The 14,985-nt window shown below is 45.9% G+C and overlaps 1 protein-coding gene across 3 annotated transcripts in view; it reads left to right on the top strand.

The window, feature by feature from the left end:
* Positions 1-12,067, top strand: part of Ddc (dopa decarboxylase) — a 116,261-nt gene extending 104,194 nt beyond the window's left edge. For 2 of the 3 annotated variants that reach the window (XM_032916495.1, XM_032916497.1), the window contains 4 exons: positions 1,018-1,116; positions 3,831-3,932; positions 7,534-7,751; positions 8,451-10,869. In XM_032916495.1, the coding sequence (XP_032772386.1) occupies positions 1,018-1,116; positions 3,831-3,932; positions 7,534-7,734 (402 nt within the window). In that variant the 3' untranslated portion in view covers positions 7,735-7,751; positions 8,451-10,869. Of the gene's footprint in view, positions 1-1,017; positions 1,117-3,830; positions 3,933-7,533; positions 7,752-8,450 lie in introns of all 3 variants that reach the window. The other variant, XM_032916496.1, reaches the window with a different exon arrangement.
* The last annotated feature ends 2,918 nt before the right edge of the window (positions 12,068-14,985 follow it).

The following is a 14,985-nucleotide window of genomic DNA, read 5'->3' as shown; positions in this document are numbered from 1 at the left end:
ATATGCAGACGGAAAACAGCGTATATATACACGTTGCCTCAAATTTCACGTAGTTCACGTCCTGATTCAGGGAGGAACGACGACTGTACTTAAAAATAAACTTTATTTTCCTAGAAGCAGCAACCGAGTTCATTCTTAGTTGTTTCTAAGGCTAATTCTTAGTTGTACCTCTGAGGGCCGACAGCGGCGGGGGCTCGGGGAGCTTTTCCCAGCCGCAGAACACCACCCAGAAGGGAGACGGCTCTTTCTCTCCCTCGGGGACTGGAGCCGAGGGACTAGATAAGAGGTGAAGAGCTCCCCTCCCCCCAGCGTGCCCTTTGTAAGCTCAAGTAAAAGAATTTCAAAGAAAGCCAGGAAGTAGTGCAAGGCCATCCTCCCCGGCAGGCCTGTGTCTCCTGCCTGCCCTTTCCTACGTGCTTTTATTGCATTTCCAACCATCATCCATCACCATCAAGAAGAATGTGAGGAGGCAGTGTGAACAGCCTGTCAGCTGACCGTCTGGAAAAGCTAGGAGAAGCAGAGGCAGGCTTCTTTGGTAAAAGGGTATTAGGGGTCACTCCCCAGAGGTCAGCGAGACAAAGGGGCTGATACTGTTTCAGAGTGCAGTTTCAGTGCGTCCAGGCAGAGAAAGGCAGACACACAAGGAGTTCAGCACCCTCTGCCTGCATGACCTCCTGCCCCCACTGAAGCTGCCTAGGGCAGGACCACATCTTTCCCATTTCTTTCTGGAGTGCCTCCTCTGGGGTGTACTCAGCGGACATCTGTGCACTGAAAAGTAAAGTTCAGTGCCTCTTCTCTCCTCATGTCCACAGGCTGTGAAGACCAGCTTCTCCCTCTCCTCTGCTCTCCTCTCCTCTCCCCAGCTCACACATCAAGTCGTCCGCCATCCCGGCCAAGAAACGGGCGTTCTATAGGAAAACTGGCTGCTTCCAGAAGAAACCAGCCGACTGAGAGGCTGAAAAGGACCCTGACTGTTTCCGTGCTTCTCGCTAACTGGTTCTTTATATTTTGTTTCAGCACTGGCAAATCCCACTGGGGCGAAGATTTCGCTCCCTGAAAATGTGGTTTGTTTTTAGAATGTACGGAGTCAAGGGGCTGCAGGCTTACATTCGAAAGGTGACCGCCTTCTTTGTTTATCTGAGTAACGTTCTAACGGTCAAAGGAAACTCAAACGTGAATTCGGGTGTCTTTGTAAGCAAACACCACCATGCATTGCCTAAAAACAGGGATCAGCTCTGAAAAGTACGCCATGAGGCCCTTTCATAGACATGAGGACATCAGAATTTTCACATACAAGCCGAGATAGACAGTTTCATAAAAGGGACAGGCCGTTGGGGACAGAGGAATGGATGTGATAAGTTATTGTCCGCCAGGGAAACCAGTCAATTCAAACCAGGTTTGAATAAAGTCAGGTTTCTTGGGAAGCAGCTCTGGGGCGGGTTCACTGGTCCCAAGGAACGAGGCCAGGGAAGTCGCCATGAGGCGGGGAGACAGAGGGGAGGGGGAAGAGAAGGAGAGAAAGAGCATGCGCATGCATGCAGGGGCGAGAGAGAATGCAGAGGGGGGGAGGGGGGAGCAAGAGGCCAAAATGTCTGGATTACATAGGAAAGAGCTTCTGGGGGAGGGGAAGCCCAGCCCCTGGGCTGTAAAGTTCAGGCTGGAAAGAGAGCGAGGGCAACCATGGTCTGCTGTTGTCTGAAACCGCGTTTCAATCCTAGTGTTGGAATCGGGCTGTAGTTTTGGGTCTTTAGGATTAGGGCACTCACAAACTGGTCCTGTGTATCTTCTAAGACACCTTCATTAGAATATAGGCTACCAGCTCCAGGAAGTTAACTAAAGGCATTGTGTAAATCTAATGCTTTCCACATATGCATTCAATAGCGGTTTTAACTGAGCCATACTGATAGTGAGAGCGTAAGGTTTTCTCCCCCCGCTAACCACCGAACAAAATGAAACAAAACAAGCCAACAAACAAACAGCAAACACAACAGAAACCCAAAGCTCCCAAACTAAGAAAGCCTTGGAGTTGGCTGGGATAGATAACATCTAGTTCTTTTGTCTCAAGGACCCTTCCTGGGCAGTATGGAACTTCTGTTCCAAGAAGCCATTCAGGCCACTATGATATGCATTAAACTACGTTGAGGAACCACCGATTGGTTCTAAGCCCTACTACCCTACTTTTTAAGTTTTTCAACAGCTGGGGAAGCTAAGGCCTGACTAGGAGCCAGGCCTTGTCTACCCATTTAGTGAGACGCAGAGGCCCAATGACTTCAGCTGAGTCCTTTCTAAGCCACAACATCATCTTGATGAGGCAAGCATGCTTGTGGTTTCCAGCCTGTGGTGGTGACAGCTTTCCCCTCAAGTCCCACTGCATTACCAGATGTGCAGCCAAAGGCAGGGGCCGAATGTCCCAGGCCCCTCTTCTATGACAGGACGCGGAAAAGCATTTGTTCGCAGAGTACCTGTCACATGCCGTGAACTGGCATCGGTCCAGATCACAAAACCGTCGTGAGGAAATGTACCCAAACATCACGCACTGTGAGAAGCTACTAGAAACCTAGAGTGTGTGTGTCGATTTCTAGAGAGTCCCCGATCCAATTGCAAAAGGGATAAGGAGGGTGAGTCAACTTTGTGTAGTAAGAAAGAAACCCTGAGTGGTTTTATCAGTCAAAGGTGGCGATGACTCTCAGTTCGGGACAGCTCACTGTGATTAGCCCGTGCCAGGTTACAGACACACCACACCTCTCTCTGGAAAGGCCCCAATCCAGCCTTCACAGGACACTATAGGAAAGAGCAAAGATGGTGTTCCTAGGCTTGAGCTCGGCGAAGATCATTTTAGTCCTGAATCTTTGGTGCCCCCTGGTGGGATGAGTTGGGGAAATTGCTGCTTCTGTGGCATTTATGTAGGACGGAGGGAGCTTTGTGCGTGTGCTTCAGCTCCTCAAAGAGGGCCTTGTGGAAGCTAAGGGGGGGTGCCAGGAGGTTCCAATTAGCTAAGTGTGCCCTTGGACAGTGATCGAATGTCCATAGGTGGTTTTAATCAGTTTTTAAATTCTATAAACATCTAGAGATTAGATAAGTTGGTGCATTCGGTGTGATCACGTAGCTTTTTTTTTTTTTTAATTATTTAATTATTTTGGAGATAGGGGTCTTCGTATGTTGGCCTATGGGGCTCAGCGTGTGGACCAGGCTGGCCTCAGACTCACAGGGTCTTCCAGGTGCTGTGATCACGGGCACGCACCATCACAACCAGAGGGAGGGGTGCACAGTTCTCGAATGTGGCGGGTAAGGGCGATTCCTTCCTATAAGTTGGAATCAGGCTGGGACCACTGCTCCACTTCCTGCAGAAGCGTTACCCCAGTGTCCACATCAGATACAGCTGATGTGACTCTCAGCTGAGCCCAGGTATGACTAAGGCCCTCTCTATGACACTTGCTCTCACTGGGTTCTTTCCTATCTACAAATTAGTAAGGCTCTGTTACAATGTTTTTAAGCTATCACGAGGCCAAGGTAGCCTTCCTTTCTTTTAGAATCGTTCAACTAGTTCTTTATAATGCCTATTATAAAATTATCAAGGAGGAGGGGTTAAAACATAGATCTACAATGGAAGAAAATGAGTTTTTTTGTTTTTGTTTTTGGAGGAAACTCGAATCCTTGTGGTATAGGGCAGATGAGTTTCTTCTCAACCTGTGTGGGAGGTGCTGGTGAGGATGCAGGGCTCAGCACTTGTGAATGACTAATGGGTGTACAGTCCTACAAGGTACTGGGTGGCCAGGGTTAGGCTTAAGTCATGATGAGAAAGACAGCAACTTTCCCTTCCCTTTTTCCAGCACGTGAAGCTGTCTCATGAGTTTGAGTCCCTGGTACGCCAGGACCCTCGCTTTGAAATTTGCACGGAAGTCATCCTCGGGTTGGTCTGCTTCCGGCTAAAGGTATGTTATGTCAATGTCAGCCATCTTTGTTTTTGTTGAACGAGATAAAGTGTTATTCATGACATCCACAAGCAACGTTGTGTACCAGTTGCCAAGGGCTACAGAACATGACCTGTGGTGCTTAGCAGGCCATGCTGGCTGGCTGACTGGCCCAGTAGACTCTCCTCCATGGACTTGCTGCCCAGTTTCCTCTGATGTGATTGGATGCTTTCCTCTTGACCCAATGCCAAGAGTCCATCCAATACCTCTGGAACTGTAATCCTCTGCTGAGTTGTCTGTGGCCTCAGTAACCAGGTCACCTGTGGACACACAGCATCAGCACATCTGGGAACGGGGTTGATAAACAAACTCCACTGTCCCAGTCATCTGGCTATATATACCTCCACAAGATTCCTACACAGAGGGGGTACCTGGGCTCTGTGTTCTCTTTGTGAGGGAAGTCTGCCCAGATCGGCATGGGAGTAAGCTATCTTTGCAGAGACTTACACAACCATGTTACTCAAAAGGCCCTGCTCATCACTGGCGTATAAACAAAACCAGATGCTCTGGCCATTACAAAGATGGCTTTTAATAGGCCAATAGTTTTATGTTTTGTTTTCTTCCTCCTCGCCTTCCTCTCCTCCTTTTTACAGTACTGGGATGGAACCCAGAGCTTTACAGATGCTGGATGAGTCCACACCATGCTACATCCCCAGAACTTGCCTCCCGTTTCTCCCTTTTTAAAAAGTAAGAGGCAAGGGCCCCAAGATGTTACCTAGGCTGACCTGAAACTTGCAGTCTTCTCAAGTAGCTGGGTCTGCAGACACATGGTACTATACTTGACTGGATCCGTTCTCAAGGTCTGGCTAGGAGACTCTCTTGTCCAAGCTTAAACAGCAATCACAAGAGGGAGCAACCTGGGACACATCATTTTCATGGTACTGCCCTCCATGTACCATCTCCTTTCCCTGGTCTTGATTCTTAGAGCTTTGAGATGAGATCTGAGCATGGGAGATTCTAGAAGGCTCGAGGACTAGCGTTGTGACGTGAATGCTAGAGAGGAGCCTCATGCTTCCTGGGAGCATAAAACGTAATGTCTAAGGAACATGTATAGAACGACCAAGAAAGTGGGCCGTAGGTAGCCTGTGTGGGATGCCTCAAGTGTACATGTCCCTGGAGTGTGGTGTGTGAGCGCAGGGTGTAGCAGACCTACCAACATTGGCATTGGTACTGTGTTGACTTCTCTGTTCCCCAAGTATTTGTTTTCATTGCTCTAGGAGGCCGCTGTAAGATATTTTCAGTTTTGTAAGTTGCTTATATTTTAATTTTAATAGTTTTATTGAGATGTAATTCATGTTGGCCTTTAGCTTGTCCATTTAAGTGATTCTGGTATAGCTATAGGGTTGTGAGGCCGTCACCAAAATATAATTTTAGGACATGTTTGTCTTCATTAAAGGCCTCTATATAATATTGCCCTTGTGATTGTCTGCCTCACTCTTGACATGATGTTGTTGTCAAGGCTAAGACTATTGGTGGGTTTGTATAATTTAAGATTATACCAAATACACTTTGCCTCGGTTTCTGCTCCTTCTCACGTGCCTGGTAGTGTGCACGGCTCTCACACACAAGACCCTCTAGACTCTTTACCTAAGAAACCTCCTCTTCTGTGAACCTTTGTTATCTCCTTGCCACAATTATGTCTTTTTTTCTTAAGGAAACACATTAGTCAAATGCTACCCCTTAATTTTTCACCTGTATAACTATACTATATGATTTTCCCCCTTATCCTTGTCTTTTCGAACCTGATTTTGCAATCCTCTCCATCCTGAATGAGTTCAACAAGCATATAGTGTGGCTGCTTACTTATTGAGATAGAATCTCATGGAGCCCAGGCTACCCTCAAACTGGCTATAGAGCCTAAGACTATCTTGAAAGGATTTCCTCCTCTTTATCTCTCAAAATTTGAGAATACAGCTATGCACGGCTCTGCTGGCTTAAAGTAGCATCTATTTTACAAATTCATTTTTGTGGCACTGGGAAATAAAACTAGAGTGTCACAAGGGGTTGGCAACTGCTGTACCAACAAGCTATACTTTCTGGCCCTTGTGGCCCATTATTAGACAAAAAGTATAAGACATTACAATGGCATAGTTATGCCTCCCTTCCTGGTCAGACTCCTTTTAGCTTACTTATCTTACTTTTGCCTTTTAAAATATTGTATTTATTTATTTTATGTGAGTACATGGTTGCTATCTTCAGACACACCAGAAGAGGGAATCAGATCCCATTACAGATGGCTGTGAGCCACCATGTGGTTGCTGGGAATTGAACTCAAGACCTCTGGAAGAACAATCAAGTGCTCTTAACCACTGAGCCACGTCTCCGTCCCTGATTTTGCCTTTTCCTTATTGCATCTCTGATCATTTCTGATGTTTCTGGTCCCACTTCATGGAAATCCTTTCTAACTTAAAACAGTTGAAAACAGCACACGACTTTTTCCTCAACACTTGGTTTCTGTTTTCTGTGTTATATGAATTTCAAGTGTGTGCTCTCACACTGAGGGTTTTTTTGTTTTTTGTTTTTTCAATAAAGCTCGCCCTCTTAGTATCATGGTTCATGTCTCCATCTTCCTTAAATAGGACCTTATTCTCCAGTGTAGCATTTAAAACAACAATGTGAATAGCCTGTAGTTCCTTCACTGTGCCCTTAAGATTTCCTTAGATGTCACCCTCAGACCCAAAGCTAGAGGCATGTGAATCTGTCCAAGGCCAAGAACAGTTTTCAGGATCCGTAAGTGTTCAACTACCACGGTCCAGGCAGAGGTGACACTTCCCATGCATCCTCCTACCTCTTGACCCTTAAGATCCAGAATAAATAGACGCCTAGCAAGGGTCTTCTGATGAGGGAGCAATGCCGGAAACCAGCCCTTGTACATTCTGCTAGACTGAAAGGCTTAGCAGCTGGGAAGCCATTTCATGATCGTTTACACAAAGGAGTAGGCAGAGAACAGCTACCAGCCAGTCTACTTGGGGCCCAGCTGGAAAGTGGAGGCTTGCTGTGTGTTGTTTGATAAGGTCGTCTTATCTCTGGTCAGTCCTTGGGAGTGGAGGGCTCTGGCCTCTCTGTCTCCAGCTTGTTGACTCTTCTCTTTCTAGAGAAGATTATCCCTAATCCCCCCATTCCCGCACTTACAAATGCCCTTTTGCAACTCTTCTGGGAAATGGGCCTCGCCTGGGGTGTCCCATTGTCTCCATGTTGGGACCTCCGGTGGGTTCCAATATATCTAAACCTGCTCTGGGGTACCAGAGAAGGGGGTCACAGAGTTTATCTTTATCTATTTGTTGACAGTGCCTCCAGGGACCTTCATCTCTCTTAAACAAACTTGGAGGATAAGAAGGTCAACTTCTGATAATACAGATCACGAGAAATGCCATCGCAGGGAGACGTGATCTCCCAAGTCTTGTAAGCCCGCGTTAGTCATCTCATCAAACTTTCTGCGATCTTACATATTAAAAAAAAAGTAAAGGTGGTTTCTTCGCTGCCTACCATCTCTAGGTGTTACTAGATTTTGTGTTATACGATGATGGATCCGCTTTTTAATCCCCCACCCCCCCATCCCCAGGGCTCCAACCAGTTGAACGAAACTCTCTTACAAAGAATAAACAGCGCCAAAAAAATCCACTTGGTTCCGTGTCGTCTCCGAGACAAGTTTGTGCTGCGCTTTGCCGTGTGCTCCCGCACTGTGGAGTCTGCCCACGTGCAGCTGGCCTGGGAGCACATCCGAGATCTAGCGAGCAGTGTGCTGAGGGCAGAGAAAGAGTGAAAGCAGAGCCGCTTCAGGTAAGCTAGCCGCGCCAGGAGCATCCTGCCTTCCCTGTGCAGCAGCAGGATTCCAGCTCAGTCCCAGCACGGCCATTTGGTGCTCAGGGGCTGTGCGGTGAGAAAGGGAAAAACTGTAGCAGAGTCAGTCAGGAGACGCACAAAGAGCTTGCTGTATGCTTTCCCTTCCGAGTTCCCCAAACAGCACCGACTAAAGCAACTCTCCAAGTGAGCTTTATCTACATGAAAACGGTAAATGGGACTTTCATGTGACCGCCAGGAAAGACCAAAACTGTGATGGTTAAGAAAGGGCAGGCTTCCATGCTGCTTTATCAGAGGGGGAAGAAGCTCGGCCAGAGTAATTTATAAAATTTATCATAAGAGATGTCAGATTGGTAACATGAACTCTTCAGTTAAAATGATTTATTGTATTGGGTCACTGCAGAAACAGTGTGTTCCTTCTCCAAAGTCAATTTAGAAGTACAGAGAATTCTAATTTTTATTATTTTATATTTTGTTTCTGTGGTGTCAGGAAAGGAACAAGGATCTTAGCCCTCTAGGCCTGTGCCCCGCCACTGAGCTACATTGCCAGCTCTCTTTATTTCTAAGTTCGTCTCTAAGCTCATGCTATTTTTTTTTAAATTTATCTCTTTATTTTTATTTGTCTCTCTATTTCTAAGTTTAGCCTCTAAGCTCATGCTATTTTTTTCCCCCACACAGAGACCCAAAGTTGAAAAAAAGTTTTTCCGAAAACTGGGAAGAGAAAAATAACCACCCCTCCGTCTTCGTGAAATCATGCTTGTATGTGGCGTCATGTGTGTCTCCAAAATTAACCAGAAACTGCTGATTGACTTTTCAGTGACTTCTCAACGAAGAAATACTTTCTGCATTATCCAGGGAAAGTATTCTCTGTGTGGAAATTAACACCAGTGGCTCTAGCTTCTGTTCTTTGTGTGGCCGTGATTTCTGTTGATAATAAGATGTCTCTGTGTTCATAAAGTCGTAGGTGGTAGAAAAGGCTTATAGAAATATTTTCTAGGGCGGTCTTTGGTCTTTGCCTTTCTTGCTGGATATCTCTGGCTGTTAACTTGTCCTCTGTGTGGCTAAATACTTAATAAACAACCCGTGTGCAATACTAACCGCGTTGAGTCAGTTTTACACTGTATTAGACTCATTCTCGTGAACCTGACTAACTCTTTCAGACATTTTGTCACCATGGGTTTAGTGAGAGTCTGGTATATGTCAGTCACCATTCAGAATCATTAACAACACAGCACGTTCTGCTTAGAGTTCATGAATTCAATTTATAAAATCATTCCGGTTTTAGAGGAATGTTATTTTTGGTAGGTTTATTTTTAAGTGTGTGTGTGTGTGTGTGTGTGTGTGTGTGTGTTGCTCAGGAGAGGCCATCAGATCCTCTGGAGCTAGGGTTATAGGTAGTTATAACCCATCTAATTGTAGGTGCTAAAAACCAAGTAGGTTTTCTAGAAGAGCAGTGTGCACTCCTAGCTACTTAGCCATCTCCCCAGTCCCAACGTATGTGTATTTTTGCCCTTTGAAGACTTTAGAATTGCCGATGGCATTCACGTGTGGTCCTTGTGTTATTAGCAGGTGTGGTGGTTTTAAGTGTCCCTTGACAGGATCTAGAATCATCCAGGAGACACGCCCCCAGGGAATCTCGAATTTAGGTTGCCTATGATTATATTGATTATGTTACTTGAGGTGGTGAAAAACACCCCTAGTGTGGGTGGCATCGTTCCTGGGGCTTGGGTCCTAGACTGTACAAATGGGACGTAGGGGTTATCTAAAAGGCTGGAGTATTTCGTTTTAAAGTTGTCTGAATCTTTAGGGAATAGAGTCTTAGATCTCAGCTTATGTCCAAACCCAGGAAGAATACAATCTCGTCTAACCGTGGCTTATTTTTAGTCTTACTAAGAGCTTCTACTGCTATGATAAAACACCGTGAGCAAAAGCAACTAGGGAAGGAAAGGGTTGATTTGATTCACACTTCCACCTCACAGCCCATCAATGAAAGAAGTCAAGGAAGTAATTCAACAGGAACTGATGGTTCCACACTTGTGCAATCTGAGGAAGCCATGAAAGGAAGTCAGTGAGCAGTGTTCCTCCGTCCCTCTGCTTCAGACCATGCCTCCATATTCTTGCTTTGAATTCCTGACTAGACTTTCCTTGATAATGGACCGTAAGCTGTAAGAGGAAATAAACTCTTTTCTCCCCAAGTTGCCTCTGATCATGGTATTTATCACAACAAAAAGCAGACTAGGAGAGAGTCTTCTCAGGATAGGTGACAGTGGGGGACATTTGGTGCTTATGGGACAAGGTCCATTTTATCTGCCTGGGTAAATCTTGCCTTTTATTCCAGCTATACATTATCCACATAGAACTCAGTATTTCAAAGCCAGGTGCTGCACCCCTTTAGTCCCAGCGCTTAAGGAGCCAGAAGCAGGCAGGCTGATCTCTTGAGTTCGAGGCCACCCTGGTCTATAAAGTGAGTTGCAGGACAGTCAAGGCTACACAGAGAAACCTTGTCTTGGAAAATCAAAACCAACCAAACAAAAGAGAATTGAGAATGCCTGGACGTGTAGCACGTGCATTTAAATCTGTGCTTAGTGCAGTTGCTCACTGGAGTACAGTGACCTCTGGTGGCAATGATGCTAGATGCTGCCTGTGTGACCTCAGGTGTTTGCAGATTACAGACACTTCTACGGGGAGTTGAGAAAGACCTAGACTTATCGGGACACAGCAGAAAGCCAACAAAAGACTTATCCTGGAACATCTCTTGTCTACAATGTAGCAAAGAGCAGTCTTCCTGGAACTGGAGACCCAAGTCAGGCTATATACCTACCAGTCAGCATACGGAAAAGCCAGAGCTAGGACAAGGAGCTGCCACCTTGTGGCCTCATCATCATCTTGAGGACAACTAGGGAAAAGGATATAGGAGAAGACCCCAAGGGAAGGCAGGGCTGAACTTTGAACTAGGGAATCCAATCGATGGTATAAACTGAAAAATGGTCTTATTGGTATTCTACAGTTGAGGAAACGTGGTGCTTACCCTATAGCGTTTTGGCCGAAAGGATTTCTTTATTGTTTTTTCATAATAATATAAACTCCCAAATATTAATAATTTTCACTCCTTTGGTATCAAAATCTGTTTCCCGAGCACCTCTCTAGGCGTGCCATAACATACCCTTGTAAAAAGTAGTGGGAAAAATAATACAGAATCACTAGCAGCGTAAGTTGCTCACATAAACTGGTAATATTTGAAAAGGTTTTTTTAAAGAAACTCGTGTGGTTCTCAAAAGCAGACATGCAATATACAGTTGCAGGAAGAATTATGGTATGCCCCCATCGCCTGCTCAAACCAGAAGCAGAAGGATCCACACATGGACCAGTTTTTCCTAAACACAGGAAATTCACAGCAGCCAGAGGCCAAAATACCTCAGCTTGATTAAGTCCCTCTGCTCTAACCTCGTAAGAAAAGTGGGCTGAAGTAAGCTGATATCAACCTGTTAGGTCCTTTCCAACAGTCTCGGCTCCCTGCTTTACGGAGCTGGCCCTTCTATTCCTGCCCAGTACAAGTTCTCATTCTATTCTGTAGAGTGAAGAGGGTTGCTTCGTTCATGAATATAAAGGCTGATGAGAACTTTGTCAGACTTGTTAAAATTCTGCCTCTGGTTGTAGGGGAGAGCACCAGCTAATGAAAACTTTCCATCACGACTGTACGTTCCATTCACGTTAGGCTACCCTGTATCCAAGGGATGGCTGGATCTCCAATCTTCACTGGGTCTCTTTCACCAAGGCAGGTCTGCAGTGGAAAGCTGCAGCAGTCAGGAGAATTCCAGCCATCCATATTCAGGGAATCTCAGAGAAAAGAGCCAGATTCAATTTTGTCCCATCTTCTTTCCTATCTCTACAACAGTCTACTTCTCACACTACCTACAAACATATTTTAGAAAAAAAAAAAACCAACAAAACATTATTATTGTGTGTTTGTATGATGGGTGGAAAAAAGCACACACGCCAAGAGGTCAAAGGACAACTGTGTGGAATCGTTTTGTTTTTTTTTTCTCCTTCCACTTCTTCGTGGGTTCTGAAAATCAAACTAAGGTCACCGGGTTTGCACAGTAAATATCTTTACCTGAGACATCTTTCTAGCCCCCCAAATACATTTTTTTTTTCTGGAAGAGGATGCCTATTACTTGGGATCATTTTGTTTCTCCGATCAAAACAAATTAGCCAACTGAACTGTACACAGGCATTGTCTGAGATTACGTTTAGAAACTCATGGACACATAAACAATAAACTCTCCCACCAAGGATGGGATCTGTCTGCTTAGGTGGCAATTTCTTTCTTGCGGGTCCGAAAACTTCGGCCCATGAAAAGAAGAATCTAGCAAGCAGTTTGTGTTCTCCGTGAGCAAGTTTACTACTTGCATAGCTTAAACCTAAAACTCTTCCACAGTACACACTGGGTTGTGATCCTAACAAAGCCAATTTAAAAAAAAAAAAGACGAACGCCAGGGAATCAGGTTACTTTTTTGCAGGATTCCTGGTCTTACAAAAAAAAAAATTTTTTTTTTTTTAAAGAAACAAAACCGAGACTCAGTAGGAAACCGAAAGGCAATTTTGAATTTAGGGGAAAAATAAGACAAGCAAGACATCTCAGCAGCCTCTGGAGGAGGGAGACGGGTAAGAGCCGAAGAGAAGACCATGCTTTTGGAGTTAAAGGTCAGAAAAGCAGGCAGGCTGAACAAAGCAGGCCTGGGAATGGCTGCATGGGGTAAGGAAGGTCTTCAGAGTGATTGAAAATGCCCAGAACCGTAGAGCAAGCAGGGTTAGGAGTGTTGATTAGTATCTGAAGGAGATAGGACGAAGAAAAGAAAAGTTAAGTTTTTTTCCCAGTGAAAACAGGCAGGCTTAGCAATGAGGGTTGTAGACAAAGAAACCAAACCAAAAAAAAAAAAAAAAAAAAAAAAAAGCGCTCTCCCCTCCCTCCCTCCCTCTCTGACAATCAGCTCCCTGACTGCTTGGAGCCTGACCCAGTGGCTTGTTATGCCTATACAAACAATTAAGAACCTAACCCTTGGTGACCTCTCCCCAAATTGCAAGCTGTCGTGGCTGGTAATAGAGAGGTGGGGGTGGGGTGAGGTGGGGCCCCAAGCTATGAGGGGAAAGTTCCATCGGAGACTCCAAGCTCGTCCACATGCTTAGCCACCTACGATTAGTTTAAAATAAAATAAAATAAAATAAAATAATAAAGCTTTTCAATTCTTCCTGGATCCCTGCCAGCTACTGCTCCGGTAACCTTGCTGTTCCGTCTAATGCTGGCTGTGTAGCCTTTACCGAATCTTCCCGAATTCTAGTCTTACTCCCATTTGATAGCTGCTGACGAACTGGTTAGGGCTGGAGAGCGCCGGAGCGGGCAGGCTCGGCGGCCGGGAGGCATCACTTCTTCCCCTACCCCGGGTCGGTTTCGCCCTCCCAGGGGACTCCTGCTCTCTGCCATCCTGCGCTTTCATTCCTCGCCCACTGCCTCTATTTCACAGCACCTAATTCGGCAGGAAGGACAGATCATGCCTGAAGTGAACCGGACGCCTAGGGACTGCTTAGGTAAAACTATCGCCGCAGCGCGGGATGCATCTCCCTCATAGCGCGCCGGCGGGAAAGCCGAATTCCCGCGTTAGGGCCTGGGCGGTGACCCCAGGCCTCCTTTAGCCCCGCCCTCACGCTGCGTGCCGCGCGCCCTCCGGCCCTTACTCTCAGACGCGCGTGCGCAACGCGGGCCGAGCGCGTCGCCGCGCGCAGGCGCACTTGGAAGGGCGCGCTTTTCGGTGGCTGCTGTCCCGGCAGGGAGCGCAGGTGGGCGCCGGTAGGCTGCTTTTCTCCGCTAGGCCGGCGGGTCTAGGCTGTGGTCGCCACGCCGGGCGTTTTCTTTGGTTTTGTTTTGTTCTGTCCGTTCTTAGACTCGGGTTGTCCGAGAGGGTGGCTTTGGGAAGCCCGTGGTGAGGCTCTGCCTCTCGGCGGCGGCTGGGGTTGAGGGACGGCCTTTGGGCGTGACGGTCAGTCAGCCGCAGCTTACCTCCCGCTAGGAGTGTTGGGAAGGCTGGAGCCGGTTTGCCACCTAAATGTTCGCATTTTGAGTATCGTGCTTTCGGCAAAACTAGCAGGTGAATTTCTCCGAAAATCAGAAGTGTTCCAGCATCTGAACTTGATGCCCAACATAACATCCTCCTCATGAAACTTTAAAAAAAAAAATCATTCCTGTTGAGAAAATATTATCTACAGTTAACCTTCTGCTTATGTAGCTTATGTATATATTAAGTATACGCGAGTCGTATTTAGAACGGAGCCCCCCCCACCTGATGTATGTGTTAATTTCTAGAAATCAGACACACTTCTGACCCCAGGCATTTGGGATAAGGATACTTTGTAGTTGTAATAACTGGTTCCAAGCCATGCACAGTCGCTATGGCCTGAGGGGGACCTTCCAAAAGGGAAGAAATAATTCATAATCTCTTATATTTCTAAGTTCTGGAGACTCTAGAATGCTTTCAAGAGTTACTAAAACCTGTCAGCTAAATAATGGTGCTCACTGCTCACCTGCCCCCACCCCCCAGGTGAAGAAAAAAAAAAAAAAAAGACATAGCTTAAGAGAAATACTCAGTCCCTGCTAAAGAACAGATTATGCGTTCAGATTTCAGGGCCTGGGAAATGGCTTAGTGGGTAAAAGCTGTCGAGCCTGAGGACCTGAAACCTGGGATCCCTAGGAACCGATATGGAAAAAAGCGAAAATGCAATTTCCTACAAGTTGCCCCTCGGACATAAACCTGCACCCCTCCCCAAGAGATAATAATTCATTAAAACGTTTATGTCCAGTGTCTAAAGATCGGTCCTGTACAGGTAGGTAGGTAGGTAGTACAGGCTTCAGGTCCTATACTCAAAATTCCCGTGCTACTTTGCCACTAGTAAATTAGAGTTCTGTAAAATTCAAAAATGATGTCTGGCATGTAGCAGGCACTCCAGGTTTTAATCATTATTTTAGTGGATACCATGGACTAGGTACTGAAGAGAATCTAAATTCGATGAAAAGTAGTTCTAGTTTGCAGAAGCCACCTGTCTAGTTTGAGCGACCAATAACATTCTTAATCAGAAAATTTACAAAGAAAACTGAACTGTAACTCTGACGCCCATACTTTATAGACTGTCAAGAGCACAAAGGTTGAAATGATGTAGAATT

Source organism: Rattus rattus, chromosome 11, assembly GCF_011064425.1.
Source record: "Rattus rattus isolate New Zealand chromosome 11, Rrattus_CSIRO_v1, whole genome shotgun sequence".
Classification (NCBI taxonomy): domain Eukaryota; kingdom Metazoa; phylum Chordata; class Mammalia; order Rodentia; family Muridae; genus Rattus; species Rattus rattus.
The sequence above is the reverse complement of the archived record's forward strand: the minus strand, read 5'-3'. Positions and strand labels throughout refer to the sequence as shown.